The sequence below is a fragment of the Sitophilus oryzae genome, unplaced genomic scaffold (assembly GCF_002938485.1).
Source record: "Sitophilus oryzae breed Bouriz unplaced genomic scaffold, Soryzae_2.0 scaffold_808_pilon_pilon, whole genome shotgun sequence".
Lineage (NCBI taxonomy): Eukaryota > Metazoa > Arthropoda > Insecta > Coleoptera > Curculionidae > Sitophilus > Sitophilus oryzae.
The window spans coordinates 375,669-392,137 of NW_022147426.1; the positions used below are offsets into that span (position 1 = coordinate 375,669).

General features: G+C 32.5%; 1 protein-coding gene across 1 annotated transcript in view; it reads right to left on the minus strand.

Moving 5' to 3' along the window:
• Nucleotides 1–16,469, minus strand: part of LOC115888874 (putative uncharacterized protein DDB_G0270496) — a 36,623-nt gene extending 20,154 nt beyond the window's left edge. Inside the window, 5 exon segments of the mRNA XM_030908744.1 lie at nt 2,272–2,685; nt 4,894–5,109; nt 6,660–6,854; nt 9,064–9,397; nt 16,315–16,469. Coding sequence (XP_030764604.1) covers nt 2,272–2,685; nt 4,894–5,109; nt 6,660–6,854; nt 9,064–9,388 — 1,150 coding nt within the window. The 5' untranslated portion in view covers nt 9,389–9,397; nt 16,315–16,469.

The window sequence follows — 16,469 nt, forward strand, 5'->3', positions numbered from 1 at the left end:
ACTAAAAATTTATTTCGTATGAACTGTATGTACTTGAGTAAAAATGATATTTAAATGATGTAATTTAAAATTCATTTTCTTTTAGTAAATGGTGCTTTGACACCGATTTTTTTCGATCATGCAGTATTTCAAATGCTTGAAAATTGATATAATATAAGTAACTTCTTTCTCAGATATTTTAACTTTCAACTGTTGAAATGGAAATAGAATATCACAATCCTTTGAATAAGAAGGCTAAGGAAGGAGCATATCAAAAATCTTAGGTACACCGCGATGGGCCTCAAATATGGCCGACTTAAATTTCGGTTTATCAGTGTAATTTTATTTAAAAAATGTAAAACTATGATGTAGACGTGGGGTAGACTCAATAATTTGTTGTTTTATTTTACGTTGTGAATAAATGTTGGTCGTTATTAAAATTCTTATAAAAATATATAATTCCAATAAAAATAGATAAATTATAATAAGTATTTATTACCACAAACATCCGATACGCTACTGAAGCAGGTAAGTCAAATTAACGTATCTAAATTCTTTGACATCTAATCTTTGACAAGTAATAAATAAAAGCTAAAATGCAAGAAAAATATATAATTTAGTTAATTTAAGTGAATTTCATAAATGATCGGTTTACTACACGTATGTATATTATATAGTCACTTACTAGCGAAAAGTTGTTCCATTATTTCACTCAATTTTGCCGAGATCTACCGCACGCTACACAACCAACTATTTTAGAGTCTTTTTCGATAAATCGCGATAGTGTCACTGTTAATTTAAGTGCTGCCACAATTTCCATCTAGATTTACTACCTTTATACAACTATCAGTAGTAGAATAAATAATAAATAACATAAAATAAGCTCCGTAAAAACTGACAAATCCACAAAATTTCAAATCAAATTCAAATGTGTCAAATGAATCGTCAAACAGAACTGTCAAGGATCCCCACCCTAGAGTCCTTTTTCCGCCCACCATGCATGAATACATGGATAGCGTTATGCTCCTTCCTTAGTCTTCTTATTCAAAGTCACAATCCAACTACTTACCTACATATTTGTAGCTCCTTTTGCTTGAATTCAAAGAAGTAAATACATGCATTAGTGTTAAAAAAAGCAAAGAAAACAAGACAGAGATAAGTGTTAGTGCATTAGCCAAGTAGATGTCACACAAAGAAAGAACGTTATTATTAGTTACAGGGTGTTTTGTTTGTAAAATAAAACTCCATCAAATTTATTTTTTGAAACATGATATATTATCAAAGGTTGTTTTTTCCGAAAATGTTTGACAATTTTTTCTATCAGTTTTAAGGTCACAAGGTAATGTGACATTTACCTAGGATAATGCTAATAAATAAATAAATAAAAATAAATAATTTAACTACTAAAAGAAGAGAGAAAAATAAATAAGTTACATCTACTTTCACTACTAGTAGAACTACTTTTTTGATTAAAAAAAAGGTGGGAAATCGAACCATTTAACGTAGTTTTTAAGGAAAATTGATTGGAATTATTTTTTTTTTGGCTTATATACAGGATGTTTCTTAAAAAAGGGAAAGATTTTGACTTATTTTAAAAATAAAAATATGGAAAATATACTCTATTTCTTACTTTTGAGTCAATATTTTTTAATTCTCTTTCGTGTCGATTGCTGATTGAACTGGAGCCGGAAATGGCTCAAAACGAAGTAAGTAAATTACCAACAGATATTCAAGCTGAGGCGACAAACGCCATATCCAAACTACTTCCGTTTAAATCCCAAATAACTTATGAAAAGGAATACAAAAATTTTCAAAAATGGAAGCAATTAAAAAACGTGCGAGAAGAAATAAAGTTTTTAACCTATCCTCGCTGTTGAAGTATCATTTAATCTACCCTTGCGGTATCTACTATTTTTGATAGATATACGGCAGTTTTAACAGTTGCTTTGGAAAAAAAAAATTCTAAATTCAGTAAGAAATATAATTATCTATGTACAACGGGAACTATACAGTGTTAATAAGTTTTCGTGAAAATATATTACCTATCATCACTTGTTTAAGAAACACCCTTATATCATTTTCTAAGTCAATATGACTTATTTTGGTTCGATGTCCCTTGTAAGCAAAACCATTCTACTGAGAGTTGTACTTAAATAAATAAAAAAAACAGATTTAAAGACACTTATAGGCAAGTTACAAAAAAGAGAAAATAAAACTGAAACGAACTCGAGTCTGATTATTGTTTAAATTGTTCTACGCAAGCTCTTTGTTGGACTTATCTGATTTTCTTACTGTCTTTGGCTTGATGTGTGCGTTTGGTTCCGTGGTGCTTCACCTTTTTGTGGTGGTGTTTCTTCGCTCTGGACTGACGACGCGCGTTACGTACTTCGATGACGTCTTCCAAGCCGGATTCGTCATCGTCATCGTCTTCATCGTCGTCGTCGTCTTCAGTGTCGTCGTCGTCATCATCGTCATCGTCATCGTCAATTACACTACCTATACCGTCGTCCTCGTCATCGTCATCTTCTTCGTCATCATCATCGTCGTCGTCGTCATCGTCAGCAGAGACGACCGGTTCGTATGCTGGGACCGGGTCTACTATGATGGGTTGCTGGACGGTGTTCTGGGCGATTGCTTCTTCTTGCAGTTGGTCTTTTTCGATCAGGGAGTCGGGATTGTTGTCTTCTTCCTGCACGATTTCCGTACCTAAACCATAAAGAGAATTTTTAATAGCATTAAATCGATTTTGAACCACCCCATTTATTGACATATATGATAATATCCATGAATTTTTTAGCAAGCTGTATACCGGGTGTTGCATCGTCGGACGGGACATAGGAAATCCCATTAAATTTTAATGGGGTCAATTATTGACTTCCTTAATTATTTTAGAGAATAATTCTGTTTAGGTTTATTGAAGAGCATTAAAACCCACATTCAAAAGAATAACTTTAGATGTTTTTGATTAGCTCGTTTACGAGTTATCGCCGATTTCTTTTTAAATATTTCTCCTTTCTCCAACGTCAAATGAAGTTGTCATTTCAGAAATTTACCTATTTAGTGCTTTATTATTATTGAAAACTCATTCCTACATCGGATATCTTCAAGATGTATTTATAAATACAAATTAATATGAAATAAAGTAAAATAAAGTAATCAATTACAAGGTTAATTATAGTATTATTACAATATTCAATAACTTATTAATTTAGGTACTATTAAATTGTTAGAACTTTAGGATTTAAGAAGATGTTCAAATATTCCTCCATCGACTGCTAGACAACAACCCAGGCGATCATAAAATTCTCTTCTTACATTCGCTAGTTGGTAAACTGAAATTCTATTGCATTCTGCAGAAATAGCATTTTTTAACTCGTCTAGATTTGGGTATTTTTTATCCTTGAATATCCTGTGTTTTAAATGGCCCCAGAGAAAGAAATCATTTGGCGAAATATCAGGAGACCTTGCTGGCCAATTTACTGTATGATTTAGGTCAATAACATTTCCGTTAAAACTGTTGTCTAAATATTCCCGAACAGCCAGGGTACTATGTGCCGGGCAGCCATCCATTTGGTACCAAACTTCCTGATTTTTCCTAGCGGCATCACGTAAAGCAGGTAAAATATGATTTTCGAGTAGTTCCAAATAATATTCTGCTTTTAAATTTCGCCTAAGAAATAATGGCCCGATAATATTGTGTCCGAATATCCCTGCCCAAACATTTACTTTCTGTGGATATTGCGTCGTTGTTTCGACAAACCTGTGTTGGTTTTCTTTGTTCCAATATCGATAATTTTGAACATTGGGTTCATTATTTAAGGTAAACGTGCATTCGTCAGTGAAACATATGTTTTTTAAAAATTCCCTATCCGTGTTTGCTCTTTCCATCATATCAAAACAAAACGCTTGCCGCCGTGTTTCGTCCCCATCTCGTAGCTCTTGGTGCTTTTCATATTTGAAGGAATAGTATTTATGTCGTTCCAAAATTCGAAACGCTGTAGTGTGATCTATTCCTATTTCATCCTCAAGTTTCCTTGTGCTGATCTTTCCATCGTTCTCTTCCACGCACAATAAAACTTCCAAGTCGGTATCATTTCTTGCATCTTCTCTTTGTTCCTGCCTTGCTTCACATCTGCAGTTATTTATTAGGGTACCTTTGGTCTCAAATCTCTGGATATTCCTTGCGATTGTAGATTTTTCAGGTATCGGTCTATTCGGATACAGAGCAGCAAACATGTCCGACACCTTTTGATGGACTATGGATAATACCATTTAATCATCAATACTTTTTCTTCGATAGTGTAATTCATGGCTAATATTTTCGATGTAGGTATGAGTTTTTAATAATAATAATAAAGCACTAAATAGATAAATTTCTGAAATGACAACTTCATTTGACAGTTATCTTTTACCTTGACTGATGCTCATAAGTAAATACAAGGCCATAAGAAAGGAGAAATATTTAAAAAGAAATCGGCGATAACTCGTAAACGGGCTAATCAAAAATATCTAAAGTTATTCTTTTGAATGTGGGTTTTAGTGCTCTTCAATAAACCTACATAGAATTATTCTCTAAAATAATTAGGGAAGCCAATAATTGATTGACCCCATTGGGATTTCCTATGTCCCGCTCGACGATGCAACACCCGGTATAATTATATCAGTTTTTTATAAACTTTAATACTTGGCATATTATACAGGGTTAATCGACGGGTTGTTTTTTACCATAACTTTAAAACACCCTGTGCAATAATTTCGTGTGTAAATTTTCCTAAAATATAATTTTACGGTCAGAACCATGTCTCCTGGGTATTTTGTTTTTTGGATCCACCAATAATTACCACCAATAATTTTCAATTTTTTCAATTATCATTTCCTAGGATTTCCAAAGTATAGAAAAAAAGTGGTATCTACCTGTTTCTCCTTCGACGTCTTCAACAGTGTTGATCTGCTCGTCGGGCTGTTCCTGGACAGCGGCTTCAGCAGAGGCTTGGGCTTGTTGAGCGGCTTGAGCTGCCTGGGCAGCTTGAACTGCTTGTTGTTGCTGTTGCTGTTGAGCGGTGTTGGTAAGCACTTGGGCAGGTTCGTCATCGTCATCATCATCGTCGTCGTCGTCATCATCGTCATCACCTAGATTATCATCATTTTTTTCGTGTCAATAGTAAGTTTTCAATCAAATTTTTTCATTGAAATTAAAGAAAAAACTTTTTTTTTAAATATTTTATAGTTCCTTGGACTTTCTGTCTTTGAAAATTGCGTGTTTTAAATAGAACACCCTATATATTTTTTGCTTTTTGGATTCTACATGAATTTCTAAACACATTTCAGTCATTAGGTGTTAGTGTACTTTTTTTGTGTCACATTTAACATTTTTTTTTGTATTAAAATATTTGTTATAAATCATTTTGTTTTAATACGTATTAATAAAAATGACATACGCTGTCAAATGAACTTATTGATATAAACTATATTTTATTTTAAATAGGACACCCTATACCGGGTGCGTCTCAAAAGTGGCTCACCTCCTATAACTTTTTTATTTTTTCAGATAAAAAAAACGAGATTTGGTATGTTAGTATATATGACATAAATTAGGATTGATTGATTTTTACAACTTTTGATTTTTAAATGGCACCCTCGGTATATTTCTACTCTGTTCGATAGAAAATGACACTCTGAATAGAATGACATATCCTATGTCAACTTTTGACATTTTTGGATATGATTTAATTGAAATTGCAACATACGGTTCATAACGACAATTTGACTCGTAATACCATGTGTGTGGTGTCAAATTATTCGTAAAAAATTGCTTATTCCAAATATGCTAATGAGCCCTCGTTCCATTTGAAAAAAAAATGAGATATGATTAAAAATACGATTTGGGCATCTTTTAACCGGGCAGGACAAGACATTAAAAACATTAGACGATCAAATCTATTTTTCCAAACACACCCATGGCACTCTAGATTGAAATTTAATATACAGTTTGTCAAAAGTTAACATATGATATGTCATTCTGTTCAGAGTGTCATTTTCTATAGAACAAAGTAAAAAAAAATACCGAGGGTGCCATTTAAAAATCAAAAATTGTAGTAATTTCCGGTGAAACAGGAAGTGGCCGAAAATAATTGGAATACGTCAATCAATCCTAATTTATGTCATATACTAACATACCAAATCTCGTTTTTTTCATCTGAAAAAAAAAATAAAAGCGTTATACACCCGGTATGTTCTCTGATTTCAGTAATATATACCCTTTCTTTTCAATAATTTTAATACAGTAGGTTTATAATTTAATTTTTTTTATACTGGGTGTCTTTAAATAAGTCTAATTGACTCCAAAAACACGTCAACGGTGTATATTTTGCAAAAAAAAATTGTCTTTTGAAAATTTGACATTTTTTTATATTTTTTTTCGTGCTTCAGAAAATTATTTCCACTAATTTTTGTATTGTTCTGAATGCCTCACATTGAAATAAGACTAACAAACTTCTACGCTCATTGAAACCACCAATTTTGAGGTTTTTAATGAAGCTTTAGTACGAAAATCGATTACAATAAAAGTCCAGTTAGAATAAATAAATAATTAATTTATTTGTACACACATGAAACAACAACAACATATTTACAATGGTATTTTATTTACAAGGAGAGAGGTTAGTGCACAAAGGACCTACCTCCGCCTAAGATATCATCGAAAAAACCGAAGTAATCTCCTCCCTCTCCTTCGTCATCGTCTTCAGCAGCGTCATCGTCATCATCATCGTCGTCGTCATCTCCTAAAATGTCATCGTCATCATCATCATCGTCGTCATCAGATGATTGACGTCCTGTGGCTTTGCCTTTATGATGTTTTCCGTGATGGGCACGACCTGCAATCAAATTAATGTTGATTTGAATGTGATAGATGCTTAAGATGTCTTAAGCCCAAGTAGCATTTTCACGGCTTGCGACCACATGTTTACTAAACACAACGTTGGATTAGTTACAAAAAATAGTTAGCTCCCTACCTTGGGTATTAAAATAAATTTAAACGTTTTTATAACGTTGTGCCGACGTTGGACTAGTACTACAGCAAAGTAGAAGCTTCTGCGACGTCGAATAAACGTTGTCTTGTAACCTTTTTTGCTTAAATAATCTTTAGGTGATTCGGACAACGTAGTTACAACGTTGGACAATATAGAGTTTTCCGACGTCAGTTTCAGGACCTATTCCACGTTATGCAAACGTCGTCTGTTTTACTAATTCCAACGTTGTTTAGATTTCCTTATTCTTACGTTGGTAGGACGTCGAGTCTTAAATCTTAAATTATCACTTCATTGTTCTGTTCAGTCAGACAGTTCAGTGCTGTTTTTGTTTTTATAAAAAAAAACTTAATTAAAATGGGACATAAGAAAGGTACATATAAAATTAAATTTAAATATACATCGACATATATTACCGATAGTTTATCCACTCCCTCGTTTATTTAGATTATAGAGGGCGGCACAAGCTAGACTCTAGGATGACTAAATTAGGCAATCTTGCGACTAGTATACTATCTGTTAAGGCCGAACTGCGACTTTATTAGTCCAGTATGCGACTACTCGAACTACTCCATCTTAATCTCCAAAACAACAAAGTGAAAGCCGCCATGTTGTTAAATAAGAAAATGTTTCGTTCCTAAAATAGCAATTCCTGCTTTTTGAATACATTAACTTGAAATATATGACCCTAAAAAACACGCGGAAACAATTTTTTCGACTGCGAATAAATTATTCTCATTTTACTAAAAAAAAGAAATTCAAGAAAGTTTTTAAAACTTCTTTAATTTGAAGGCCCATTAGTATTTTTCAAAGTAGAAACAATACATTTATCAATAAAGTTGTTTGGGTTTAACTTTTTTGCCTTGGGTAACGAGTTACAGAGTCGGTTAAAGTGTTTCAATAATTATGATCTTCAAACATCCTCCACACTTAAATACTTTTATTTTGTTTTCCTTCACTGCCATCTGACATATGTCTCTAACTAAATCATAAAAATAATATTTTTACTATAATTATCCCAATTTAGGATAAAACGCGACTTAGACGCCATATTAGTTTTGTATTTCTGTGAATTAGGATATTAAACAACGTTGCAGTTTGTACTAAATTAGGCTTCTAGTCAACGTCGGTATCCAACGTCGTTTCGACCCAAAAATTATTCTCCAAACTAGTGCAGACTAGGGTTGGCACGAGGTTGTGCCGACGTTGCGCCCCGACGTTTGGTCGCGTGACACAACGTTGTCCCGACGTCCAAATGCTGCTTGGGAGATGTTTAAAAAAACTTAAAAAAACCATCCATTTACTTTTAGTGCATAGCGATTTTCAGCAATCGTGTAACTTTTTTATTTATAAAGATTTTCACATACTGTCTGCGAAGAAAATATAGCAGATCTATTAAGAAAGTTTTTGAAAAAAAAACTAGATTCAATTATTTCTGATAGATTTCGAGATATCGATTTTTGAATTCAGATTCTAATAGCGCGACCACTGTCAAACACCAAATCAATTCCACTTATTTTGACCAAATGTGCAAGTGTTTCTAACTTGCACTTAAAAATTTACAAGCTATAGGGAAAATTACAAAGACTCGTTAATAAATAAACAAATAAAATATCACGAGACGTAATTAAATTGTGAAGCTGAACGCATGATGTACACCCTTTCCCTAGAACTTCCTTCCATGTTTCTTAGCAATGTAACGTACGTCTGCTGGATCTGTATCTATGAAAGGAATGCGGACAAAAAACATTTAAATAAACAGCAATATATTTTATACGTCGGCTTGACGAGTACGTCACCGCAAATCGCTCCGCCCACTCATTTTATTGGCTACTTGCAAATTTGTCGAATTTTTATTGATGGAACGCGTCGTCTAATTATCGTTTCCCCTCTCACGGATACCCCGTAGCTACAGAACGGACAGACGTACTGTACACAGTTTCTCGGTTTATTTCATACGTTTGGCAACGTTTTTACTGTTCAGTACATTATAAACGCATTGTAATCTTCTTACATAAGCCCTTGGTATTGTAATAATAAAAAATAGTACAATTACCTTCACTAGCTTTCTTGGCTTCGGCCAAAGTCGTCGTCTCAGCTACTTCAGCCACCTGAGTTGTTGTAGCTTCCTCTTCCTGTTTAGCTTCGGTAGAAGATGTTTCAGCTTCAGCTGCTTTCTTGGTTTCAGTCTCAACCTTAGCTGCTTCTGTCGTGCTACTTTTAAACACCCCTTGAGTCTCTTCTTGTTTGGCTCCTTTGGTTTGGACGGCTGTTGCTGTTTCTGATTTCTGTTCAGTAGGTTCGGCTGTGATGATGATTGGGTTGGCTTGACAGTAGAGTGACAGGCACAGGAGGGCCGCTCCTAGGAGGTACAGCCTCATTTTGTGGGTCTGGAATTAGAAAAAATACATAATTGTATAGGGTGGGTCAAATTGGACGCTTTTAAAGGGAAACGCCCTTTTCTACAGGAGATAGACAAAAACTAATATCGATATCTGGAGCTAATTTTTTTTTGCTATGGAAAAATTTGTATTTTTATGAAAACGTTTCTAAAGCACTTTTTTACGTAGAATTTAATGGTTTAAGTATAATTTTTTTTTCAAATTAATAATTTAATAAGAGTTATCAACAGAAACATTGATTTTTTGAACTGAAAAAGCCTAAAATTACCTTTCCAAAAATATAGCAGACGTGGTATTTTGTCATAGTCCCCTTCGAAATACAGAATTTTTAAAAGTTCGCCACTTTTAACTAGTAGGCTTTGAAACTCTTATTGATGATCTGCCTCTGACAGAACTCGGAAACATATTTTTCCAGCAAGACGAGGCACCGCCTCAGAACGCTGAAGTTATCAGCAAATTTTTGCAGCCAATTTCCAGAATAATTGAATAGTTAACCAAGATTCCAGCCGTTGGCCGTCGAGGCCGCCGAACTTAGTGCCTATGGATTTTTATCTTTGCGAGAAAATAAAGGATCTTATTATAATCTATACGGGCTAACTTCCATCCCTACTAAGTTAATGAATTCCGCGAGACATGTTCAAAAACTGTCCCGTCTGTAGCAAAATCTCATGTCTTGGTTTGCTATTTATTTTTATTGTTATTAGATATAGTTTAAATGTGTTGATGTTGTTAAATATAGTTTAAATTTTTATAAAATTTTGCTTCTCTCATTGCAAATATTATTTTCGTTTTAATTGCTGCTCACAGCTAGATTTTTTTTGCATTACAGACGGCGTTTAAAGCCTACTTATTCAAAGTGGGCGAATTTTTAAAAACTCTATATCTCGAAGAGGAATCGAGCAAAATGTCAAGTTTGTTATATTTTTGGAAAGGTAATTTTAAATTCTTTTCGATGAATTACAAATATACAGGGTGTCCCGTATAAAACTAAAATTTTCTGTTGATAATTCTTAAATTATTGATTATTTAAAAAAATTATGCTTAAACCATTAAATTCTACGCAAAAAGGTGCTTTGGAAATGTTTTCATAAAAATACAAAATTCTCCATAGCAAAAAAAGTTACAGCGATTTGTTTAAAATGCAGATTTATGAAAAACACCCCGTATAACTCCGAAACGGTAACAGATATCGATGTGCGATATGTATATGCCCACCCTGTACATGTGCACGTAAACCTTCAAATTTTAAGTACTTTTAACCAAAACGTTGTGTAAGCAAAATAAATAAAGACAATGGAAGTCCGAAATTCTTTTAGTTTGGTAGTAGATACAGATTATAAACTTTGTTTTTTCTTTATAGTTTTTCGTGGTTCCAATTTTCGGAATCGGGTACTAGTTAGGTTACTAGCTTGCGCACATAGCACGCCCACTTATGGCCTGTAAAATTGTGCACAGCGCCTGACAGGCACGGTTATTAGAGAGATATCGGAAAACCGAATAGCGTCATGCAGTATTTACGCGTACCTTATCATGGTTACGATATGCGCGAGTCAATTTTTAACGCAACGTTACCGCCTGACGTAATTTGCGGATCAATTACAGCAAGCGCTATTTCTAAATAACGTTTAAAAATTGCTTAAATGGGCATGTGCGGGTATTTGACAACCGGGGCCGGCCGCACAGTAGGCAATATGTCCAAACCAAGTTGCAAAAAATAACATCCACAGTTAGCATTTATGGCAATAACATTAGATTGGAAACATATTAGTTAAGAGAACACCACATAAAACTAACAAAAAAACATATTCGGAGTCTCTCTCGAGGGACTGTAAAACGAACTTTGCGCAAAACCTACATTTTCAGTTAATTTGTGCTTACTTTGTTATAAATATGGTAATCGTATATCATATAGGATGTTCAATATTCTACGCCAAACTTTCTAAAATATAAAATAATTTTTCTTCGTTATTTTAAATGGAACGCCCTGTATATTATTTTTTTATTAGATGGAAAGTTAAAAAATGAACATTTTTTGTATTTAGAGTATTTCAAAAGTTTGAACGGTTTCGCAGATACGCGCAGTATTATTTCATATGGCGCTTTCAATGGTAAAATACGAGAGAAAAATCATTGGGTGGCTTTGATAAAAATTTACTGTGGAAAATGCCATATGAAATATAAAACCGCAAATATCTGCGATTAATTCTCCGTCTACTGAAAAAATAATATACAGGGTTCCATTCCATTTAAAAAAACGAGGAAAAATTATTTTATATTTTAGAAAGTTTGGCGCAGAATTTTGAACATTCTGTATAATTTACGATTTTCATATTCATAGCAAAGTAAGTACATACCATCTAAAGTAAATACCTAATATAGTTTTTATTTCAGGACAGTTCTTGTATTTTTAATAATTTTTTTAAGAAGGGCTGAAAAATACATATTTTTTATTTATTTTTTAATATCTCTGAAACTATCAAAATATATTTATTCATATCTTAGGGTTATGTAAAGTGATCTGAAAGGAAGCCAAAAATACAATAATATACAGGGTATTCCATTAAAAAAAATCATCAAGGTCCACTGACACTTTTTTGAGCCACCCTATAGAAGTTAAAATATTTTCTTGAAATACATCCTGGCTCATACTTTAGGTTCGCACTTAAACAAAATTCTTAAGTTTTTTATTCTAGGAGCTACAGATGCCCGACGCACTATTGCCGGACCCTGTATAATGATTTTGGTTCACCCTGTATAAGCAAATTATTTTGTTTATTTGGAAAATACCAAATTACAACAAAAAAGATTTTTTTTTCAAAGTAACCAACTAATGAATTTTTATTAAAAATTATACCGGGTGCGTTTCAAAAAAAATCACCCCTATAACTTTTTTATTTTTTCACATAAAAAATTGAGATTTGGTATGTTAGTATATGACATAAATTAGGATTGATTGACTCATTCGATTGTTTTCGGTCACTTCCTGTTTCACCGGAAATGACTACAACTTTTTATTTTTAAATGGCACCCTCGGTATTTTTTTACTTTTTTCGATAGAAAATGACTCTCTGAATGTCAATTTTTGACATTTTCGAATATGGTTTATTTGAAATTGCAAGATGCGATCCATAACGACAATTTGACTCGAAATACCAAGTGTATGGTATCAAATTATTCGTAAAAAATGCTTTTTCCAAATATGCTAATGAACCAACCTCGTTCCATTTGAAAAAATTGAGATATGATTAAAAATACAATTTGGGCATCTTTTAACCGGCCGGGACAAGACACTAAAAACATTAGACGATCAAATCTATTTTTCCAAGGGTCCTTGATTAAAAATTAGTGTTTTTAACACACCCATGGCACTCTAGATTGAAATTTAAAATACAGTTTTGTTTTAAGCGAAAATGTCAAAAGTTTACATATGATACATGTCATTCTATTCAGAGTATCATTTTCTATCAAATAAAGTAAAAAAAAAATACCGAGGGTGCCATTTAAAAATTAAAAGTTGTAGTCATTTCCGGTTAAACAGGAAATGGTCAAAAAAAATTCAATACGTCAATCAATCTTAATTAGTGTCATCTCTTAAATTTCGTTTTTTTTATCTGAAAAAAATAAGCAAAAAATCTTAAAAATATATATTAATATCTATTTTTAAATAAAAATAAAATAAAATTCTTTACCTATGGTGTGTTCCTACTCAAATTACCCAACGGCTAACCTTAGTCGAATGTAATTTTTGATAAAATAATCCGCTATTTATATATAAGCCAACTTGATCTAGTTCCGTAACGCTTAGAGCTATAATAAAATAAATGTCCGGTGTACTACAGCAACGTGTTTATTTATCAACGACCTTACTACTACCCTTCTACTATACATGTTAGAATTTTTTCCTTATAACACCATTTATTTGATATATAAATGCTCTAATTACTAGGCAGGAAATTAAAAATAATCCGTCGTTTAATATGTTAAAGCCAATCCCACATCAAAATCAATTAGTTTATTTTTCTACGATCAAATCATCATCATTAGATCAGAGGCTAGAGTTAAGTCCAGTCTACACATAAGGTTTTACCTGGCAGTCTTAACCATAAAATAATTAACTAGAAAGAAGTGTCAACTCTGTGTTAAATCGTGGAAACACGATACGCCACCGAAAGCCTTCGTTGTCGTCTGGAGAACTAATTTTCCAATTGACAGGTTGACATGACAAGGACATGATGGCTTAATTTTAAAGTTGTAGTCATTTCCGTTTCCGGTTATTCAATGGCGGGCCCTCTTTCAGTTCAAATGTATTTTGTATTTTTTCTTTTCATGAATAAAACCAAAAAATAATTTATTCGCATATATTTATTTGAAATATGGAACAACGTGACTAAATAAATATAAAAATATAGAGGATTGTATTGTTTCAATACCAATTAGTTAATTACATGTACTTTTAACGTAAATTAGTTAAGGTATAAGCATGACTTACATTAATTTGTAAATAAACACACGTATTCGCAGACTTCAAGGACAGAAAACGGACACAGGAACATGAAAACGGGAGCCTTATACAAAAACCTGAAAACAGAAAAACAAATTTTTTTATACTAAAATTAACAATGTAAAAATATCAATAGGTATAAAATATAAATATACTGTTTAAAAAAGCTTCCATTATTCCCAAAGAGACGGGTCATAAATCAAAAAGAAGCAAAAAGAGACTTTTAGTCGGATAACATAATCAGATTATCAGTCCGATTTATTGCATTATTGACAATAAATCGCACATACTGGAGATAACTAATGTTGGCTATAGTTAAAAATGATCTTACCTTGCTGTAAATTGTTTCCATTTTTAAAAAAATCGCCGATCAAAGAGATTATAACACCATTTTCTTGCATCTAAAAAAATGTAAAAACAGTGTTTATTTACTACCTATTTTTCATATACATGGGACATACATACTACTGCAGAAACGTCATTTTCTCCAGGATTCTTCATGTAATATATATTTTTGATATACTTTATTACCTATATATTTATAATTTCAGCCGAAATTTTAAATTGAACTTCCAAAACGAAAATAAACGGAATGAATTAAAATTCGAATATTTTCGAATTTGTTCTAGAACAAATCTGAAGTTGTCTCTGAAACTGAAATCTGTCAATTCTAAACTGTGAAGTTAGACAATAGTTAGACAAAAACAATGCTGTCCTTGTCTAGGCGGCCATACTTGTCGTGAGGAGAATGACAGGAATGACACTAAACAGTGAAATAGGAAAATTGGAAACAGTCATTAGTGTCATTCCTGTCATCTCCTGACGACAAGTATGGCCGCCTAGACAAGGACAACAATGTTTCTGTCTAACTATTGTCTAACTTCACAGTTTAGAATTGACAGATTTGTTCTAGAACAAATCGAACAAATTTCGACGCCATTTTAATTCTCTCCGTTTAGTTTTGTTTTGTAAATTCAATTTGATATTTCGCCTGAAATTTATAAATATAAAGGTAATAAAGCATATAAAATATATATTACATGAAAAATCCTGGAGAAAAAGACGTTTCTGCAGTACTAGGTATGTCCCATGTATATTAAAAATAGGTAGTAATTAAACACTATTTCCATGTTTTTTAGATGCAAGAAAATTTACAGCAAGGTAAGATCATTTTTAACTATAGCCAATATTAGTTACCTCCAGTATGTGCGATTTATTGTCAATAATACAATAAATCTGTCTGATACAATCTGATTGTTATCCGATTAAAAGTCTCTTTTTACTTGTTTTGGATTCATAAAGCAGGTCTCTTTGGGAATAATGGAGCTTTTTTAATTAGTATATTTATATTTTATACCTATATTGATATTTTTACATTGTTAATTTTAGTATAAAAATGTGTTTTTCTGTTTTCAGGTTTGGTTTGTTATGGTATAAGGCTCCCGTTTTCATGTTCCTGCCCCCGTTTTCTGTTTCTGAAGGCTGTGAATACGTGTATTTATTTACACATTTCTGTAAGTCATGCTTATACCTTACTAATTTACGATAAAACTGCATATAATTATGTAATTGATATAGAAATCATTCAATTCTTTATTTTTTTATATTTATTTAGTCACGTTGTCTCATATTTCAAATAAATATGTTTGAATAAATTTTTATTTTGTTTTATTTATGATAAGAAAGAGTACAAAATACATTTAACCTGAAAGAGGTGCCCGCCATTGAATAACCGGAAACGGAAATAAAAATGAAGCCATCATGTCAACCTGTCAATTGAAAATTAGTTCTCCAGACGACAACGAAGGCTTTCGGTGGCGTATCGTGTTTCCACGATTTAACACAGAGTTGACACTTCTTTCTAGTTAATTATTTTATGGTCTTAACTATTCAGTCAAAACGTATAAAGTAAAAGCAACCATAGAATGTTTTAATTCATTACAAATAGTGCTTTCCCGATTATTGCATGAAATTTTTAAAAAAGAAATGCTGATTCGATACAGGGGGTCAAAAAAATTGTGTATCTAACTTCGTTGGGTGATTCTGATAAAAATAAACCAAAAAGTTTCTATATGAACATAGTATGCCCTAAAATGCTTCCCGAAGACGTTACAGCTCTCGGTAAATAAATAATTATCTTTTGTACAAGACGATAAAATGGTATTTCGTCGACCGAAAAGATTAATTCGCGAGCGATGAACTCGCGAGTGAATTATTTTTTTTTTACTATGTTCATATAGAAACTTTTTGGTTAAGTAGGGCTTGACCTCGCCAAAACTGTCATTCCACAGCCCTCTATGACGCCGTTTTTTTCGATCGTATGGTAATTTATAGTAAAAATCAGAAAATAAAAATTATAAAAGATCAATATAACACTTTTTTTAAAATATAAAAATTTACTTACCTATGCAAAAAAATTGACGAAAAAAAACAATGTAGGTACTGAAAATCAAAACTGGAGTCCGTAGAGAAAAAAACACGCAAAAAACTTGACACTTCCGACCTTGATAACGATCTTTCGACTACTGAAGACGGAAGCGCGACTAATCCGTGAAGAAG